This window comes from Drosophila serrata, unplaced genomic scaffold (genome assembly GCF_035046125.1).
Source record: "Drosophila serrata isolate PLE 108 unplaced genomic scaffold, ASM3504612v1 contig_276, whole genome shotgun sequence".
Classification (NCBI taxonomy): domain Eukaryota; kingdom Metazoa; phylum Arthropoda; class Insecta; order Diptera; family Drosophilidae; genus Drosophila; species Drosophila serrata.
This window is the reverse complement of record NW_028257174.1, coordinates 11,236,078-11,256,457: the sequence shown is the minus strand read 5'-3', so window position 1 is coordinate 11,256,457 and position 20,380 is coordinate 11,236,078. Positions and strand designations below refer to the sequence as shown.

Sequence of the window (20,380 nt, the reverse complement as noted above, 5' to 3'; positions counted from 1 at the left end):
AAACAAATCCTCGCAAAATGTTACGATAAATGTATAAAAATTAACATATAGATCTAGATAAATACTTGATACCTTGACTAGCTAGGATTATCTAGTTTAATCTAATCTAATAACTCACCTGCTGCTCCACATCCATTTTGTGATTGCTCCGCCGACTGTGTCCCCGTCGTCGTCTCTCCGTGAATGCCTCACCGTGACTGCTGCCCATGAGCAATTGATCGCCCATTCCCAATCCCATTCCCATCCCGATGCCATTCTGTTGCGAGGAGGAGGATGAGGATGAGGGTGGCGCTGGCATACAGAACTCAATGCTGTCCATGTCATCGGGAAAGATCAGGTGCGAACCCACATGACCGTGGCTGTTGCTGCCACTGCTGCTGCTGCCGCCGCTGTGCTGATGCGGATGCGGATGCCCCAAGGTGGCTGCCGCATGGCCATGGCCATGACCCATGCCATGATTATGACCCATTCCGTGGCCATGGTTCAGGGTCATCTGATTGCTGGGATGCTGATGTGAGGCCACCATCCGTTGGCCATGTCGCATGGACATGGAGCCGCCACCACCACCACCACCGCCACTGGAGCCACCTCCAACGCCAACCACACCCGGTGGAGCACTGTGCACTGCCACCGATGTCGTTTGCGTTTGATGCGGATGCTGATGCGGATGCTGGTGCGGATGTGGATGCGGATACTCGTTGGCAAACTGCGGTGATCCGCAGCGATTCTGGAATTTGGCAGCCGTGGCTGCACTGCCTCCACCGCCTCCTCCACCACTGCCGCTGGCCGGATACATGGTATATAGCTTCAAGCGATTCCTCTCCTGGTCGAGATTCCTTCTCCTCTTCTCACGACGAAGAGAAAGGCTGACTGCGTCTTGGCGGGAACTTAGCAGCCGCAGGACTTGGAGTTGGACATCATCTGCAGAGAACGGGAAAAGCCATTAATCAGCATGGAGAGTGGAGAAAGTGGACAATGCAGAGAGACAGAGAGAGGGAGAGAAAGAGAAATGGAGAATATCGGTGAGGGAGGGAAGAGAGAATATCGCTCAGAAATGCGTTGAGAAGGCCAAGAAGGAGAAGCAGGGATGCATGACGGACATGCCATGCCAGAATCCCACAAATAAAAGCTGGAATTATGAGCCTCGCACCCGCAGCCGATGCCAATTTATTTATGCTCGAACATTGTTGCCACAGTAAGTGGCAAGCAGAATGCACTCGAAACAAAAAAATAGAAACTAAGACGGGATAGATACAAAAAAAAAATATTGAAAAGTAAGAGAATATATTTATAAAGAGTTGAGAAATATATTTAAATATTTCCAAAAGTATAAATATAAAAACAGTACATATTTGATTTTCTAAAAGAAGAAATCACAGCTATTTCTTTTAAAGGATTACTTTCCTTAAAATTCTCAAGTATGAATTTAAGTAGTATATATCTACAAAAATTATTATTTACAAAAGAAAAGAAAAGATTGAAGAGTAAAGTAAAACATATAAATCTTGGTAAAACTATAAATATAAATCAATAACACATTTGAATTCTTAAAAGTATATTTCACAACTATTCCTTTCAAAGGATAAACTTTTCTTAAAATTCTCAATTATGAATTTAGAGGCAGGAAGTATTGAGGTTCAACTATTAGGAAAATAAGAACTACTAAAGCGTCTTGATTGGAATCAAAATAAGTATCTTTGAGCAAAGTTAGTTTAGTGATTTAATTGTTTTTTAAATAGTTAAACCTTTCTTAAAATTCCTAAGTACAAAATCAGCTGATATTAAAAGAATTCGTTAGCAAAATTCTAAGGCTTCTTGCCTGGAATCAAAACAAGTACCTTTTGACAAAGATTTTTAAGTGTTTTAAGTGGGATAATTAATACAAAATAAGCAGGTTTTCTCTCCAAGAAAATTCTCTGTTACATATTTGTAAATATAACCATATATGTTATATGTTTTCGTTCAGTGTTTAAAGGGCAGACATGTAAAACATTTGGCGTTGGCATGCGAGGTCCCAGTTTCGGCTTCAGCTTCAGTTTCAGTTCCAGTTCCAGTTCCAGATCCCAATGTACAATATTTGTGGCTCTTCCTCCACGAAATGCCATAAAGCAGCATTAAAGCTATTAACAGTCAAAGGAGAGGCAGTGGGAAAAAATAGAGCTAGTGGAGAGCTGCTGCTCTGCCTGCCTGCCTCCTACCCCCTTTTTGCGTAGGGGGGGAAAACATAAATCAATCAGAGGAGGCCAAAAAAAAAAAAAGAAAATAAGAAAAAAGGAAGGGGGACCAGGGGCTCCCTTTATGAGTGAGCCCAGCGTGTGTCCAAGATAATCCTAGAGGCAGACTGACAAAACCGGAACACACTCGCCCATATAAGTATACGGCCATCTGCAATGCTCAAGGCCAACGCTGTGTGTGGGTGTGAGTGGGTGGATGGGGGAAGAAGGCCTGGCTATTAACGGACGGATGGTAATAAAACCATATCAAATAGCGATTCGAGTCGATGGTTATTAACATGTCCAAATGGAAAACATAATATAAGTGGATATAAATATATATATGTACATAAAAAGGAAAATATATATGAAAACATATGAAGTTTGTAAGTTAAATAGGAATTTAAGTATCTATTACACTAATCATTTAAGTTAGAATATTCATTTTTTCAGCTTCTCTTTTTCCATTGATCAACAATTAATTGTTGTACGAAAATGTTATGAAAATTGAGTGTTGCAATATTTGAAATATTTCTGATAATTTGGCCATAAACCAAATGTTCATTCTGGCTATTACATTTCACACCAGAGGAATACACCCTTCTCCCACCTCCCCCTTTTGACCAGGGGGCGTGGCTGCCTCCAAACAAAATCCAAATGAATTTTCCCTTGCAACAACTCGTTCGTTCGCGTTCTCTTTTCTCATTTTCTCACAACTGATTGATATATCAAATTGATAGCCATCCGCTGCTATATAGTCAAATGCTTAGTTGTTGGCCATTGGAATACCCAATTTCCATTGCCCCTCGTAGATATTTTCATTTCCCTCGCTCTATTTGCTCTCCATTTTCCCGCTTTCCGCCCCCCCGGAAAAAATTCTATCTCGCTTTTATGCCCATCTCTATTCCACTTAACAAAGCTCGGGGAAATGTTTGTGCCTGCGTATTTGCCATTTTTGTTGCTCTTTCTCTTTTAGTTTTTTGTTAGCTTTGTTTTTTATTTGAAGCAATTTTTAGGTTCTTTCAAAGGGTATATTGAAAATATAAAGCAGTTATTTTGATATATATTTTCATATAAATAAATAAATATTTTTTTAAATTGGAAACTTAAATTTGCCAGGGTTTTCTGTTGTAATTTATTTGATTTATATAGTATTTTGTAAAAGGAAAATATTTTTCTGTATAAAAATTGGACCTCTTAGCTTGATTTTTAAAATATTTATATATTCCTAAATTATTTTCTATACCTACCAAGTTATAAAAACCTTAGACTTGCATAGACAATATTCCCATATGTACTATTTTTTAGTTAGTTTTTTGCTTTGGTTATTTGTTTCATTTTAAGGGTATTACAAGGAATTATAATTTTAGTCAAAGGTTGAAAAAAAAAAGGTTGAAGGAGTCATTTCCGACCCTATAAATCATATATATTCTTGATCAGCATCAACAGCCGAATCGATTTTTGCAACAATTTTTAAGGGATTACATCGTCAAAAATTTTGTAAAAAAATTAATTTTTAAAAATTTTAAATATAGTATGCAGATTTGTAAACCTAATAAAAACTAAGATGGGACAGCTTTCCGAATTAAAATTAATGCTTTTTTGGCTGAGTTATGAGTTTTTGAATCTCTGATTTATCGACAAAATTATCATAGAAATATCAATAAATATCGATTCTAAGAAATCGAATGTTTTAAGCTTAGTTAAGATTTATTTCCCAATCGATCAATTGCTAACTAAAAGTGTATATAAACTTCGGCTTTCCGAAATTAGTTTCTTTTCTTGTTTTTTTTTTTCGCTGCTTTTTTTTGGCAATGGTTGTTTCCTTTTTGGCTCAGGTCCTTGTTTTTTATTGTGCTTTTTTTGTTTGCCGATTGCATTTCACATGCAAATTCTAACGAGTTGTTTGTGGTCTTGTCGAGGCGTTGCCAACAAAAGTAACAACAATGGCAGGCAGCAGCAACAAATGCATCACAAAAAAATAACAAAACAAAAAAAACGATGATAACAACAACGGCAACAATGACAACAATATGCTGTTTATTCGTTGCATTTTGTGCAACATTTTGATTTTGATTTTGATTTTCCCAGATTGAGTTGGTTCTGGCCAAAGCCAAACAAAAAAGAGAAATGCCTAGAGAGAAAAAAGAAAATGTGGGAATTAAAATGATAACTCCGGATGGAAACTATGGACAATATAGCAATTGATGTGCATTTTTCAATTAAGATTCGTAGGAAAACATCTAACTTGGGAATAAAACCAAAAAGTGCTAGATGCCAAAAGTATTGGCAGTGATTTAGAAACACAAATTATTTGGCAGGATATGAGGGAAGATATTGAAATTGAAATCGATTATTTTAGAAGAAGTTTGTACAGAGCAACATATTTGAAGTATAGAAAAGATTTGCTAAACTTGTATATAGTTTACTTTCAATTTTCTACTTGAATATTTCTTTAGAAATTCCCCTCCATTTCGTGAGTCAGTTCTCTCGTTTTAAAATGTAAAAGATATCTTTATGGAGCGATCTGGGCAATGAAAACAATTCAAGTTACTCCTTCTCGCTTGGCCAAAACCACTTGCCTAATGCAATTTTCAAATGCAAAAGCCATAAAAATATCTATTTTAATCGAACACTTTGTAGAACTCGCTCTTCCTCTCTCTCTCTATATACATATATTTTTCTAGTTCCAGTGAGAGTCTCTCTGTATATTTTTTGTGTATTTTTTTTGTCTTTTTTTGCGCCAGGTGAAAAGCAATTTAAAGTCTGCTGAATCTTGGGCTGAATCCACTTCCTGTTCGGGCAGCAGCTGCAGAGCGTATCTTATGGATGCTGGGCTGGTCCGTTGGAATGCCAAAAGATTTGAATGCCTCAGCTGCCTGCTGGCAATTCGATTTCATGCTGCAATTTAATTTGCTTCACTCTGGCCAGGGCCATGTCGATTTGAAAAGCAAAAGTAACTCAGGGACGTGGCCAGAACGATGAGGAGATGCGAGGTGGAGCAGTAGGAGCAGTAGGACCTCTGTGTAGGTCCTGCGAAAAATGGGCAAATGCCAATGGCATGGCAACGGGGCAACAGGTTCATACGGGACGGACTCATTAGGCAGCTATCGAGTGCTTTCTGAGAGACAGAGGGATCGAGTCCAGGTATGGGGAGTCGAGAGTTGGTTTGTCATTAACACATTTTGTGCATGTTGTGCATCATTAGAGGTCCTGGAGGGGTGGTCATGATGTTGATGAAAGCACAACTACACCGCAAGAAACTATAGCAAAGTTCTAAACTTCACCAGCTTGGAGAAATGGTATTAAATTTAATTTGAGTCAATAAGAACAAAAAAAATAAAGAGGAATTTTAAGTTGTATGAATCCCTTTAACAGTTTTTATATTTTTTTATATTTTCGTATAAATTTCTAATATATTGTTCCCCATTTTCTCGCCCTGCTTGTGGCATCTCTCACATGTTTCGTTATTTCAACAATGCTTCTGTGACACGTGGCGTCTGCATCACTTTCCATTCACCTCCCCCATGTGCACTCCTCCTCCTCCTTTACTGGCCAAAATTATTCATTGATGTCAATGCCAAAAAGAGGAGATTTTTCCCTAGCCACCCCTGGGTGTGCTTTTCTCCAACCCATTTTCCGGGTTCTTTTGCCCTTAGCTGCTGCTGCTGCTCCTGCTCCTGCTTGGCATGCATATGAAAATTGGCCAATTTGGCGCAGCGTTTGGCTTCACTTTGTAGTTGTTGTGTGTGTGGCACACACACTCTCTGCCCACCTCATAGTTATACACACACACGGACACCCTCTTTTGTTCACCTACACAGGTCAAAAATTGTATGGAAGTTATAAGAATTAATATATAGTCATATATATCATATATATATATATAGTACAGAGAGGATTTTATATATATATTTATGGGTTTATAATATATATTTATGAAATGTTTTGTAATTATTTCAATAGTATGAGTTCTATATAATTATTGATACATTAGATTTACTCAGAATTCATTGTAGAATTTATTATATGTATTCTGTTCTATTTATTATCAAATAATTCTATCACTTAAAAATTCGTTAAAAGAGTTTCCAAAAATAGGCAATGATCTATGTTGAACTATATTTTATGCAGCATACTTTTAAGGGCTTTATCAGACATGATTTAAAAACAGATAAAATTGTGCATTTTGCTTTAATTGCTCTAAATAAATTATCTCTTTATCTCTCTTTATTGGACATATATTTCATATTCCTTAAATATACACTTTATATGTAGTATTTAGTATTTTCCCTCAGTGAACAATTTCCTGCCGCTTGCCATTTTCGCCTTTTGTTTCCCTTTCAGTGGCGACCTCCTCGTAATGACTTTAATTAACATACATACACGAAACTTTTCCGGCTGGCGGTCTGGTCACTAGAAAGGGGGAGGGGAGACGGGGCGTGGCTGTGGGCTAGGTCTAGGGAATCACTCAAGTGGATGCTTTTTTGGCCAAAAACCAAGAGAGGGAGAGAGGAGAGAGCGTTGAGGGGACACCAATGAAAACACATCCCAAAATGTGGGCCACAACTTGGTGGCCAATTGCAGCTGCAACAACATATGGGAAACGGCAACAACAGCCACAAAAATATACATATACATACACATGTATATATATATTCTCAGAAACAACAAACGCTTAATGAAAGGGAAATGCATTTTCCACCCACAGCTGTTACGCTTTTCTTCTCACAGCGAATGGTTTTGTATTGGATAATATATCAGAGTGTGAAAATTTGAGAAGGGGAAATGAGATCAGAGAATTAAGTAAAAAAAAAAATTATGAGTCCAATATTTAATCAAATACTGTGAGATTATTTAAAGAATAAAATGGAAATAAAAGATTTTAGTAAGATAAAAACTCAGCAAGTCGGTTTTGAATTAAAGCCAAAGATATTTTCTTGATACTTCAATGAGCAACTTGAAGGAAACTTAGCTTAATTTCCATTATATTTAATTGGCTCTAACTACTTAATATAATTTAATTGTGTGCTATATATCCCAGATAACTGTCAAGAGGTCAAAGTTCAGCAAAACCACCGATTATCGCCATGATATTACCCGCCACCTGTAATTTATACAACTCTTGGAATATTTGATTTCCGGCTTCCTTCAACAAGTCCTGTCTCCTCCCCAGAGGCCACTTGCTCCTCGATGAACTCCAAGCCTTAACTTTAGTTTCCAACCCCCTGATTTTCCTTAGATTTTCCACCCACAAACAGCCAGAAATAACCCCTCACTCTCAGGAAAATCTAACCAAATGCCAACACAAATTTTGTTTGCCTTTTGTATTAGGTTGACAAAAATCAACAGTCGAGGGGGGCTCGGAAAAGAGGAGTCGGAGGAAAGATGAGCACGAGCCTGCTTGGGAAATTCTAGGGAAAATGCACAGGAAAAATGGGGAGAGCTGAAATGGTGGCTAAGATGGAGGCAGATTGTTAAGGAGATTTATGTTGGCACACTACGCCCATGGAACAGGGGCAAGGATACACCAGGATATACCAGGAATAGGGGAGTCGCCAGCGAGCTGTTTGTCTTTTGCAAATGTTGGCCAATATTTTGCGGTAAAAGGTGAATTTATTAGCACTAGAGGAGAGGCTTCATTTACAGTTTGCTCAGGGAAAACCCTTCCGTTGCAATCTTTTACACTTGGGGAAAAATATGAAAAAGATCAGTTGGCTTTCTCGGGAAATATTATTATGTGGCAATGAGAGAAATCACGTTTATATTTCGAAAAAAAAAAAAAATACTAGAGGGGAAAAATGCCCTTCTTATCACAATTTAAAACACATTTTCTCTTGGGCCCAAAGATCTTGACAAATCATAAACAAAACTCTTCATTGGTCAGCTGCATTTTGTATCTAAGCTGGAGGAGCTTGTAGAAGAAAAACCTCTTAAAATGACAATAAAACCCAGAGAAGATGAGATGCATATCTGAAATATTGAGCTGAAAATGCTGATGAAGAGACAGTTAAGCACACACACACATGGGCGGGGGGTAGAATGGGGATTATTTTGGAGGTTGGAAAGGGGGGACCACAAGATACGCATCTTTCGGATTGTTGCCCTTCAAATTTCCTTTCTGATTGTGCGTTAAGCCGATTCTGGGTTGACTTTTGTGTGTGTGTTGCGACATAAAACACAATAAAAGTGAAATAACAAAAAAAAATAGAGTTTGGGTGATGACAGGGGTGGGGTTAAGGGGGCCTAAGGGGGCCAGGGGTCCAAACTTTCATGTCAACGCTATCATTTTCGAAATTCCAATAAGTTTTAGTATCAACCAAAGGAAAAAAGGTTCTGCCAAATAAAAGATTTAAACCAAAAAAAAAGAGAACAAGACAGGGGCGTTGTAAAGATTTTAAGGGGGTTTCTTTTTATTTTTTCCTTTCTTACCTTAATTTTTCGTAGATATTTTCCAGTCACACTTGCCAGCAAACTCTGCAAAAAAAGAAGAAAAGACAAAAAATATTAGAATGAATTTAAAATTTAATTAGCATGCGTATACTTTTCAAACAAACTGTGCATCACACACACACACTCAAGGAAAGCAAAGAAAAACGAGTGGAAAAATCCTCAAAAAAAAAAAATAAAAAAGAAAACTCCATCAATCGGCATCAGTTGGAAAAGCAGCCCAGCCATTGTACATCAAATGTGACTTACAATGTCAGACCAAATGAAATTTTCCCCCTCCTCAGCCCCTGGCCTTTTCCTCCTTACATTTTTGGCTTCCAAGCATTTTGCTTTAGCATTTTCATCATTTCAAAGTCAAATGTTGGATAAATAAAACAGTTTTCTGTAGTTTTTCGCTCTCTCCTGATTTTCTGTGTATGTGTGCTTCTGTCTTGTTTTTCTGTTTTTCCAGTATTTTTTTTTAGCTTTTCTCAGAATTCATAATTGAATGTTTCTCTCAACTTTGTGGGGATGATATGGGATTTGCAATTGAATTAAATTCTGATGCCGTTTGTCTATGGATTCTGTTCAGTTTTGGAACTTTTTCGGCCCGTCTCTAAGGGGGGAGGAGAAAAGTGGGATACTTTGATTGAGATTTTCCTCACAGAAGCCAGGGATAATTGTGGCTAGTTGAGCCTGGGCAAGGAAATTGCGGCTCTACAGATATCTACAGAATATATCTTATTGGTATATATATGTTTTAGGGAAAATGTACCTTTTAAAGGTAATTGTAATTAATATTTAATGTTTTTATATATTTAGGATATGTTTAGCTAGTTAGTGATTTGATTTCTAGGATGTTTTTGACGGAATCTTCTTCAGTATACCGAAATTCTCTAGTCTCCCTTGATTTGAATTGTTAATATCAAGTTTTCAATTTAACCTAATGGATTTTTAAGCTCTTTTCAGTACAATAAGAATACCTACACCTTATGTTACTTTACTAAAATTGACTCACAAGTTTGGTTAAGCATATTTTTCTTTTTCTCCAAGAGATCTAAATGAGTTTTATACATTAAATAAATTGCTGTCTTGATATTAAATAAAAAAGCATCAAGAAAAAAGCTTAAGCCGCTTAAAAAAAGAAAGGATGAAAAATAAGGGAAATATATAAACCTCAATGGAGAAAAGGTTGCTTCGTCCATTTCGAAGCCAAGTCAAGCCCCACAAATGTCATTGCGAAAATGTTTTAATTGAGCCCAAGAACGAGTCTTCAGTCCAAAGAGAGAGAGAGAGGGGGGGAAAACCCAAGTACTATAAAAAAGAAAAGAGTGAAAGCATTTTTCCCACAAATAAAATAGAATTTCCAGCCACAGGCAAGCGTGCGTTATTCATTTTTATACCCTTGCAGGGTATTATAATTTCAGTCAGAAGTTTGCAACGCAGTGAAGGAGGCACCTCCGACCATATAAAGTATATATATTCTTGATCAGGATCAACAGCCGAGTCGATCTAGCCATGTCCGTCTGTCCGTCTGTCCGTCTGTCCGTCTGTCCGTCTGTCCTTCTGTCCGTCTGTCCGTCTGTCCGTCTGTCCGTTTCTACGCAAACTAGTCTCTCAGTTTTGATGCTATCTGAATGAAACTTTGTAGTTAGCCTTCTATATACTCTCACTCGTATATATGTCGGAACGGGCCGGATCGGACGACTATATCATATAGCTGTCATAGGAATGATCGGAAAATTTTTACAAAAAAAATTGTAACATTTTCAGTTTTCAATAGAATTGGATCAAATTTGAGATATAGCCATTTTATTATACTCTACAATTTTGTATAAAATTTTATGAAAATCGGACTACTATATCATATAGCTCCCATAGGAACGATAGAGAAATTAATACAATTAAAAATTATAACTTTTTCAGTTTTCAACAGATTTTCATCAAATTTGAGGTGTAGCCATTTTATATTAGTCTTAAATTTTGTGTCAAATTTCATGAAAATCGGACGACTATATCATATAGGTGCCATACAAACTATTGTTTGATGTAGAAGAAAAATGGAAATCTGTGAACGAAAAGCTGCAAATATAATATGTATAGGTGAATGAAATGAAAGCAGGTATTACTTCATTGTTTTTTAACACAAATATATATAATTTATATTGTATGGATTCCTAGTCATAGAATTTCTATCTGCAAGGGTATATAAACTTCGGCGTGCCGAAGTTAGCTTCCTTTCTTGTTGAATTTATAACACAATTGGGAGGAATGCCAGTGAATGTCAAAGGAGGAAAACTGGAAGGAACCCGGGGAAGGGGGAGTAAAAAAAGGAGTGAAAGCGCGCTTGCCTTTTGCCATTTTTTATATATTTTTCCAGCTTCTATTTTGTATTTTTTTTTTGCTTCGAGTATTTTCTCCTTTTTTTTTGTTGGCTGCCTGCCTTGCGCACATAAAAATAGAAATAAATAAGAATGTGTTGAGGTTGAGGTTGAGGGCAAAAGGAAATCGTGTCGCGGCAAATGTGACAGACGGCGGCTACCGTTGCTACACTTTTTGCAGAATTTTTCCACCCTCTCTCGAGAGAGAGTTTTCCCCACCCGCATTTTCCTCGCACACACTTACACGCAAATGACTCGAGTTCGCGACAAATTGACAAAAATGTGAAAAAGAAAAGCGGGCAGAAAAAAAAGAAGGAATAAGCTACCAAGAAGTCGAGTGTAACCTGTGCAAATGACGATAATGATCATCGCAATGATGAGGATGATGCTGATAAAGATGACAAGCGACGGAATGTTGCCAGTTGACAGCTTGGAATATTTTTTAAAGTCACCTTTAGCAGAAGTCACAGAATTCCTTTGCACTCATTTTTCATGTTTCTTGCTGGCTGGCTCATGAAATGTTTTTAGAAATGGAATGAATGAATCATTGCTGCATTTTTTTTAAAGCTAATTTGAGTTAATTTATGCTTACCCCCAAGTAATAGTATTTCAAAGAGGTATTAACCCTTGTTTCTTCATTTTTGCAACCCCCAATCAATGGCCAATTGTTAATCAATGATCTGTGTACCAAATTAATCGTCAAAAGAAACCGCCATGAAACTGAAGTCCTACATGCAAAAGGCCTCTTATACCCCTCTCATTTTCTTTTTCCCATTTCTTTATTTTTTATTTTTTGTATGTTTTTTGGGTTCGAATATCGGTAAAGACCCGCAGCTGAGACTCGAGAGCAACCCTTTCTCCCCTACCATGAGTCATGGTAGTACTTTGGTTAGGGGTTCTTGTGTTTACCCACAGATAAACCCACTCCCAAAGAAGACATATAACACACAGCTGTGATGTATTTGTCAATTAATTAAATCAATATGTTAAATAAATATTTAACTATAATAAATTGATAATTTCGATGGGGAAAATCAAGAAAATTACAGAAATATGTAATTATTTTAAATATATTAACCATTTCCTTATATATTTCTGACTTGAATACAACCTTTAACCTTTGTTTTATATTTCTAAAACCCACTGTAAAGGGCAACTCCCCTAACTCTTCTATTTTCCTCCCCCCTATTTTCCCTACCTCTTTCTACTCTTATTTCCAGTACAATCAACCGACCTTGTACAGGGGGAAAAATAAATAAATAAAAAAAAAGAAAGAGAAAGAAAAATTATTGAACATACACCACACCACACAGTGTGCAAATATGTGTGAAATTTATTTGCCACAGCCCGTAGTCCCCAAAGGGGTTGGGTTCCGTATCCGTATCCGTATCCGCATATCCATGCTACATATACCCACATATATATTATATATACATATATATATATCACGGACAACCCTTTCATTGGGCTTGTTTAAAAATCACTTGATTGCACAAATGCTCATTGAGCTAATTTTATTTACGGGAAGAGAGAAATAGGAACTCGAACAGAGGGAACCTGAGCCACGTTTACATTTGATGGGATTCCAATTTCCATACGGAGAAGAAGCCTTACCCAAAAACAAACTTGACCAAATTATTAGCTTCAGCAATGTGGAAAAATGTGTTATGTCCTCGAAAAAAATACAGAACAAAAAAATATACAAAACAAAAGACGCTTGATCATATTACCGGACTCCTTCGACTTTGATGCACTTGAGCCGTGTCAGAAGTAGTCACAAAGTGGCCCCAAGTTTCGTCCCTTTTTTTGCTTCGACTTTGTTGTTGTGTTGACCTTTCCGGGGGTCACTTTAATTAATTACATGAAATGAGTGTTGTTTCTCGTTTATATATACATTCTTCTTTTTTTTCAGCTTTTGTCCATGGGCCAAATTACAGAGGACAGACAACAAGGTGTAATGGAAGCCGCTGGGTTCCTTGGTTGGTACACGTCTTCAGGTAAAACAATTTCTAATTGCGCAATTTTAGCTAGAACCACTTTTCATTTTAGCTAAATGAGAAATGGTTAGTGGGGGTTTACACTTTAAAAATGATTATTTAAATTAAATTACCGAATTTCTGTATAGAAAGTATGATTTAATTAAAGCAGCGGAAGTTGCCGAGTCAAGTTATGATTTATATAGTATTGATTTTAATGCCTTAATTATTTTCTCTCTCTATATATATATATATTTCTCTCTCTTTTTTTTTGAAAGAAAGCTAATTCAATCTGTTGACTGCATTTCCACTCTTAAGAAGTTGTCAAGAAAGTCGTCACTGATGGTTCAACGAACTAGTTCGCACTTGAAATGAGTTTCTGAGTGCGTGACAAAGTTTCTCGCCCAGGATCCATTTTCCCTACCTCTCTCTCCTCTCTATCCCTCTGGACTTTTCTTGGCCGGCTTTGAACTTCCATTACCATTACCCAAAAAAAAAAGTAGAAACTCCCAAAAACCAAAAGGCAAACCAAGGCAAAAGAGCCCCATTTTGCACAGCTTCTTCTTCGCCCTGGCTTTCGTTTTTTGGGCATGTTTGGCAATTAAATCATTTTGACCATAAATCGAATTTCACAACACACAAGCGCACACATAGCTACAGTGTTAATCCAATTAACTTGGCTTGCATCAAACACATTCCTTTCCACCTTTGGTACGTTACGAAGGACGCAGGACGCAGAGGGTGAAATAAATAAAGAAATGAAAACAGTTTCAAAGAAACTCAAACTTCAAGTTTTATAGTTCCCTGCTTCTGTTTCCCTCCCTCCCAAGTTCCCAAGTTCTCTTCGGTTCTCCGGTTCCACTGGCTACAAATTTCATACGAAACTTGGCTCAGTAAAACTTTTCGCAGGCATTTCATTGGAATATAACTTCCGGACCTTTCCCTTCGGATCCGCAAAGGTGGTAGGACATGCCGCCATCAAGCCAGAAAAGCTTGTCCTGACAAATGTTTTCATTGATTTTTACGAGCAGTGAACGCATATAAAATAAATTCACTTTTTTCTCCTCGTACTTCTCGTACTCCTCCTACGTTCTTTATTTATTTTTTTGACCAAAACAAAAAAAAATCACGACTTTAGTGTAAGCTGAGCCGGAAAAAAAGTAAAGAAAATCGTGAAAAACTTTATACAAAAAAAAAACAATCTCTTGTTATTTACTTTCGTTTGTTTTGCGTGTTCCATGCTCTTGTTGTTATTGTTCCACGTCACTATCAAGGGGGGAAAAATAACGAAAGAGAGTGTCAGTTTTACGATTTCCATGCGGGCTCCACGTTGGGCGCCATTAACGATCTAGCACAGCGCCTCCTGTGCGTGTCCTGACATGATGTGTATATGTGCGTCGTAAACGCATCATAAACAGTTGGAAAAGGAGAAACCATAGCCCATCGTGACTGCATCATCATCAAAATTATATGTATATATTTCATATTTACTCTTTTCTTTTCGAAATACACACACACACACTCTTTATTTTTATGCCGCCACAAAAGGCCACCCAAAATAATGGCCACTGATCGTTATCAACAGGTGTAACTGTGTGAGGAGTTATTAAAATGAACCAGACTCTAAATGTCTCTTAGGAAATATGGTTATAGAATTTACAAAGTGCTTTTCTGTTGAAATATTTTATAAGACACCGGTAAGCAACTCATAATACTTATCATTCTATTAAAAAGATACATCAAATTGAATGATACCCTAAATCAAGCAATAAATATGAGACATTTTTATATTAACAAAATAGGAAATTAACTTTGGAAAGTCGAAGTTAATATACCCTAGCATTTTGCAATTGAATTATAGTATAAAATTGGAAATCGATCATAACTTAACTTAAAATATTTGCATTCTTTGAATCAATATTTTTATATGAGATTTTTTTGGACAAATAAAAGTTTAAAAAACTCATAACTTGGCCAAAAATGCATTAATTTTAATTCGGAAAGCTGTCCCATGTTACTTTTTATTAGGTTAATAAATCTGCATACTCAATATAAAATATAAAAAATCTTAATTTTTATCGATTTTTTTTTGACAATTTTAACGATGTAACCCCTTAAAAAATGTTGAAAAATTTTTAAAATTTTTTTTCTTTCGAAACATGGCTAGATCGACTCGGCTTTTAATGCTGATCAAGAATATATATGATTTATAGGGTCGGAAATGATTCCTTCACTTTGTTTTAAGCTTTTGACTAAAATTGAATTACTAAAAAATGTATAAATTCCTTGAACGAAACTATCTCATGCTCATAAATTATAAAGCTTCCATAGAAGGTAATAAAATGCATTTCAGTTGTAAAACCCATCAAGTCATATGTTTTTAATTGTTAAAAAGAAAATCCATCAAGTCATAAGCTCTTAATTTTTAAACAAGAAGAACCTCATATCCTATTAAGTTAAAATTTTCAATTAGTGACTTTTGTTAGAACTTTTGACATGATTATAGATTTCTTCCAGCTTTATCATCGGGTCATACATAATTGCCATCGTAAAAGTTTCATTTCGTTTATAAGAAGCAATGCATTTAAATTGTTCTTGATTGCTCCGACCTATTGGAAATAACGACAACGATAAGGAAAATTATGAATTATCTGAGGGAAACGAAGGCCTTCGAAGCTATTCCAACTTCGCTTTTGTGGAGCAGTGAGAACAAGCTGGCTGTCTTCTGTCCTCTGGTTGAAATGTTTATCTTGTCTGTGCCGTGGCAAAGGTTTGATTAGCCATAAAAACTCACATTCTGTCTGGGTGTCGGTTGTCGTCGCTGTCGTACTTGTTCTATAAATTGTACACACACTTCTTCTTCCCTTCAACATTTTATGGCCTTTTTTATTCTAGTATTTTTACGAGCTTTCGAATTTGAAAGTCGTAAAATGCATTTCAACAGAGACGCGTGGATTTAGGCTTGTGTTTTTGTTTAGCTTGTTTGTTGTTGTCACTGGCTCAAGGCATTAACTTATTATTATTAATAATACCAGGGACGGGAACTTTAAACCCTTGCGCTTATTGAGGAAATAAAGTTTGCCGTTGGAATGAACTCGAGTCGAGGCCAATAAAATGTAATTAATTTGCAAACTTTTCCCACACACACACAAACACACGCAAAGCCAAAAGCCAATAAAGCGGGGCCAAGATGCTGGGGCAAGGATATGGGTGTGGGAGGCCAAAAGGATTTGCATGCCAGAGATGAGCCAAAAGCCAAAAAAAAAAAGAATGAAAGTTGTAGAATAAAAAAAAGCAAAAGAGAACCGGGGCAAACAAAAAGCAGCAGCAGCAAGGAACAGAAGCCAACAGCTGCTCGACATAAACTTATAAAAGCTGGGCAAAACTCTCTAACCGAAAGGGGCAAAGAGCAGGGGTAAAGTACAAGGCACTGAGAGAAATAATTACCCCTTAAAATATGTTCGAAAATACAAGTATATACTGCTTAAATTATACAAAATAATTAGCTAAATAAGCTGTGTTAGCTTCAAATCTAGTTATTCCTAGATTTATCTGCGGTGTTCATGTCATTAAAATAATTTTCTCTGAATGCAGCAAACTGATTGGAGGACTTCGTGGAAAACCAGAGGAAAAACGGTATAGGGGGGGCGGTAGGTGTAGCTCTGGCATTGCTGCATTAAAAAGTTAATAAAAGTGGAGCATGCCACAAGTCGTGCCGCAATTTGCGGCAGCTGCAGCTGCGTTCCAGCAAAAGGATATGGATATGAATATAAGTAATCCCAGTGCCAAGTCCTGCAAGAGCCTCTCTGTCTCTTACCCTCAGATTGTGTGTGTGTGGAAATGTGGGGAAAGCGAGGCAGAGGGAAAACCGGAACTTGTTGCTCTTCAGGTGGCAAAAGCTGCGACTTTTGCACTTGCCCTTGCCACCGAAAGGGGCAAACAATTAAAATAATCAACATCCCAGCCTCACTCTTTGAAATCGAAGGATGTTTGCTAATAAGATTGGATTAATTATAAGGATAAGGATAAGGATGGGGGTTTGCTTACAAGATTAATATAAAAGTAATTAAACCTTCTTTAAGTATAAATAGTAATGTTTATTTTTGTATTAAAATAAGCAAATAATATCCGTAATCATTTAGCCATAATTTCAAGTTCATTTCTATAACGATCATCATCATCAATAAGCATTAAGCTTGGTTTTAGCCAAGATTTCCGTCATCAGTTGCACACAATTTCACTTCTGCCAGATATTATCCACTTGGATTTATACGTACACCAAGGAGGCAAACCATATAACATATGTATATATCAAGATATATATATATATAGATATATGTGTGCTTGAGAAGGAGAGGGAAGTGCACATTTATATACTTAAGCCCTTGCAGATGGCAACTAAATGCAACTCTGCTGCCAAGTGGCAAGAGCTCACTTCCACTTGCGGTTTTCAAGGGTTAACTCAAAGTGAGGAAGAGAGCGAGAGGGCCAAGAATGGCGGTGAAAATCAGTGGGGGGAATCCCAGGGAGTTAACGTGGCTGTGCACTTTAAGTAATGCGGCCAATTGAAAATGTCGAACAAGTGCCGCAAAACGCCAACAGCGATGCAGCTGCCAACCGGCGACTGCAGCTAATTAAGAACGCATTAAAACGATTTTGTATGTGTGTGTGTGTACTGAGGGGTATGGAGTATTGGGGGGGGGGGTGTAATGTTGCCTTTAAAAGGGTCTTAATACCGTCAATCAATAAGTAGATTAGGCGACAGGCAACGATTATGCAACGGCAAACTCAAAGCGTCGAGTGTGTGCATTGAGTTGCATAAGGTGCTTTGGTAATATCTATAGATATATATATATATATATATATAGACATATAACTCATAGGGCCGCATAAGCTGATTAACAATACATCTTACTAAACCTGAGACCTCAGTTTGATATTGGGTTTCAAGTCATAATGAAGATGTGTTGTATATATTACCTGAAAGGTACCTGGAAACTTGACAACAAAGTTTGTTTAATGAATGATTTCTTACAACCTCAATGGGGGAATCAAGAAATATATTAAATTTCATATAAATTGTATATATTTAGAGAGAGCTCAGCTATAGACTAAATGAATGAATCATTTTCCTACAACAACAAAAAAAAGCTACAAACAAACCAATCAAAGATATTGCCATACTTTCCCAACTAAGCTGCATGAGAAGCGCAGAGAGAGGCGCTAGCCGGCCAGACAAAACTTTTTTTCCCAGGCCATTACAAATGTCCAACAACAAGTGGCCATCACAAAACATACAAAAAGAAAAAGAAAACTCAAGGAGTAGCCAGAAACCCAAAGACGAGACTCTAGGAAAAAAACTTAAAAGCAACTTTCCAGCTCTCATGTAAGTGCCAAAGGCATGTCTGTGTGTGTGCACAAAAATATTTTCAATTACAAATTGTATTTTTCCGTTTAGATAAGCAAAATTTATGGCAGGACTTGCGTCCTCGATCGTAGTCCTTTCCCCTGTCTCAACTAAACTAAACTAAACTGAACTGAACTGAATCCAAAGTCCCATTCGTAGTCCTGCGGCAGCAAACACTTTTGCGCTTGGTCGGCGTCGCAGTTGTAAACAACGGGCAAATACAAGTTCAAGAAAGGAGCCAAGCTTGGCCAACAGAATTCTAGAAAGGACGAAAAAAAAAAAAACAAGAAGGCCAAAAGAAAAGGACTCAAACTGCGACGACCAAAAGACGCCAAAAAAAAAAGAAGCGTAGCTAAAAAAAAGTGGAGACTGCAGCCAGAACTTTCAGGGGGATAAAAGCGAAAAGCGCAAGAAACGGTGTTTAATATAAAAAAAAAGACAGAGTAACAAGTTTTTAAAATCTGTTTTTGGAATAATAAATACTCTAGAGATGTAGAAAAATATGAAAGAAATCAGTTTATATATAAAAAAAAGTATAATGATCATTTGAGATTATTTTGCTAACTTTCTTCCCACTCTCTCTTAGTTTGGATTATTTTATTCATAAACAACTTAACTTTTAAAATAAATATTAAATCTACTAATGTATTTTTGCTTAAATAATATCATAAATATATTTAGAAACTAATCTTTAATCACTTCTAAAAATCCCTCACCTTGATACCTTTGAAATATTTTCCAAAATATTCAATTTAAAATTAGTATTCAACTTAAGCCCAGATTGTTCAAATATGATATATGAGTTCAAAAGCTGTCACCTCTTTAGTCATATATCAAATATGCCTCCGATACACTAAAGGGTCTCCAAGTGGCAAAAGGAATCGAAGGAAGCGAAGCGAAATAGCGTACAGATTTACAGAGTATTTTCCATCTACGTGCTTCTTGGTGGCGCCGCCAAATGTCACGTACGCAGACAGTGGCGGCTAGGAAGGAAGTGGGAGTGGCAGTGGCAGTGGGAGTGTAATGTGGCAATGTGGGAGGTGGAAGTATGGGGGCGTGGCAGGGTTGCCCTGCTCATATGGCTGTCACATGAATGCAATTGCCAACTTAAGACGAAGGCAAATGCAACAAACTGGACAGAAAAAGAAGGGGGAAAAAAGGATAGGTACACCCCCACACACAATCTTTTCTATTGCCAGGGTTGTCATCTTTTCTTAACAAAAAATAAAACCAAGAAAAAATATATAGAAAAAGAAATAGAAAAGGGGAATCTTAGAAGCAGTCTCCAATTCCAATTGAATTTGATTGAAATTCTGCTGTGAGATGCACAAGTGTTTTTTGTTGCATTTAATATAGTCAAAGGTGTAGATTTTTCTACGGTTTTTACTGTTTTTAAGCTATTTTCACATTTCAATTTTCTAATTACGTTTGCCAGTAAATGTATTGTAAACGGAAATATGTGAATGTTGAAAGGGGATAATGTGTAGTTGGACAGTATTTATCCAGGTATTTAATGGTCGAGGCAGTATAAAAATATGTTTTAAAATAAATATATAGGTTAATTATAATAATAACCAAGGAAAACCTCAAAATAAGTTAAGGGGAAATCAATTAAATAGGTTTCAAATTCTATTCTTTTGCATTTGAAGGGATATATAATGTATCACAAGAGAGAGCATTAATTTTAAGGCTTAACACTTTACTAAAATCATAGAGATGATTATAATGAAACATTTTAATTATATTAAACATCCTTTAAACTATTATTTGTTAACAAGAAGACCCCAAAAAACTTTAATGAGCGAAACTCGAAGCGGAGACAGAAGCTGAGGGTGTTAGGGTGTCAGGGTGTCACAGGAGAGTGAGGAGAGTACACCTTTTCCTGGGCAAATACTCAAGTAAAATACTTAAGGAATCAGTCACTAATAGTCTTAGTGACTCAACCTCCGACCCCAGCAACACCACCGGCAAGGC

At 36.8% G+C, this 20,380-nt stretch overlaps 1 protein-coding gene across 1 annotated transcript in view; it reads right to left on the bottom strand.

The window, feature by feature from the left end:
• LOC110181950 (uncharacterized) overlaps positions 1 to 20,380 on the bottom strand; it is a 102,614-nt gene that overhangs the window by 16,972 nt on the left and 65,262 nt on the right. The window contains exons 5-6 of the mRNA XM_020949889.2: positions 8,646 to 8,690; positions 119 to 921 (exon numbers count right to left, since the gene is read on the bottom strand). Of these exons, the coding sequence (XP_020805548.2) occupies positions 119 to 796 (678 nt within the window). The 5' untranslated portion in view covers positions 797 to 921; positions 8,646 to 8,690. The remainder of the gene's footprint in view (positions 1 to 118; positions 922 to 8,645; positions 8,691 to 20,380) is intronic.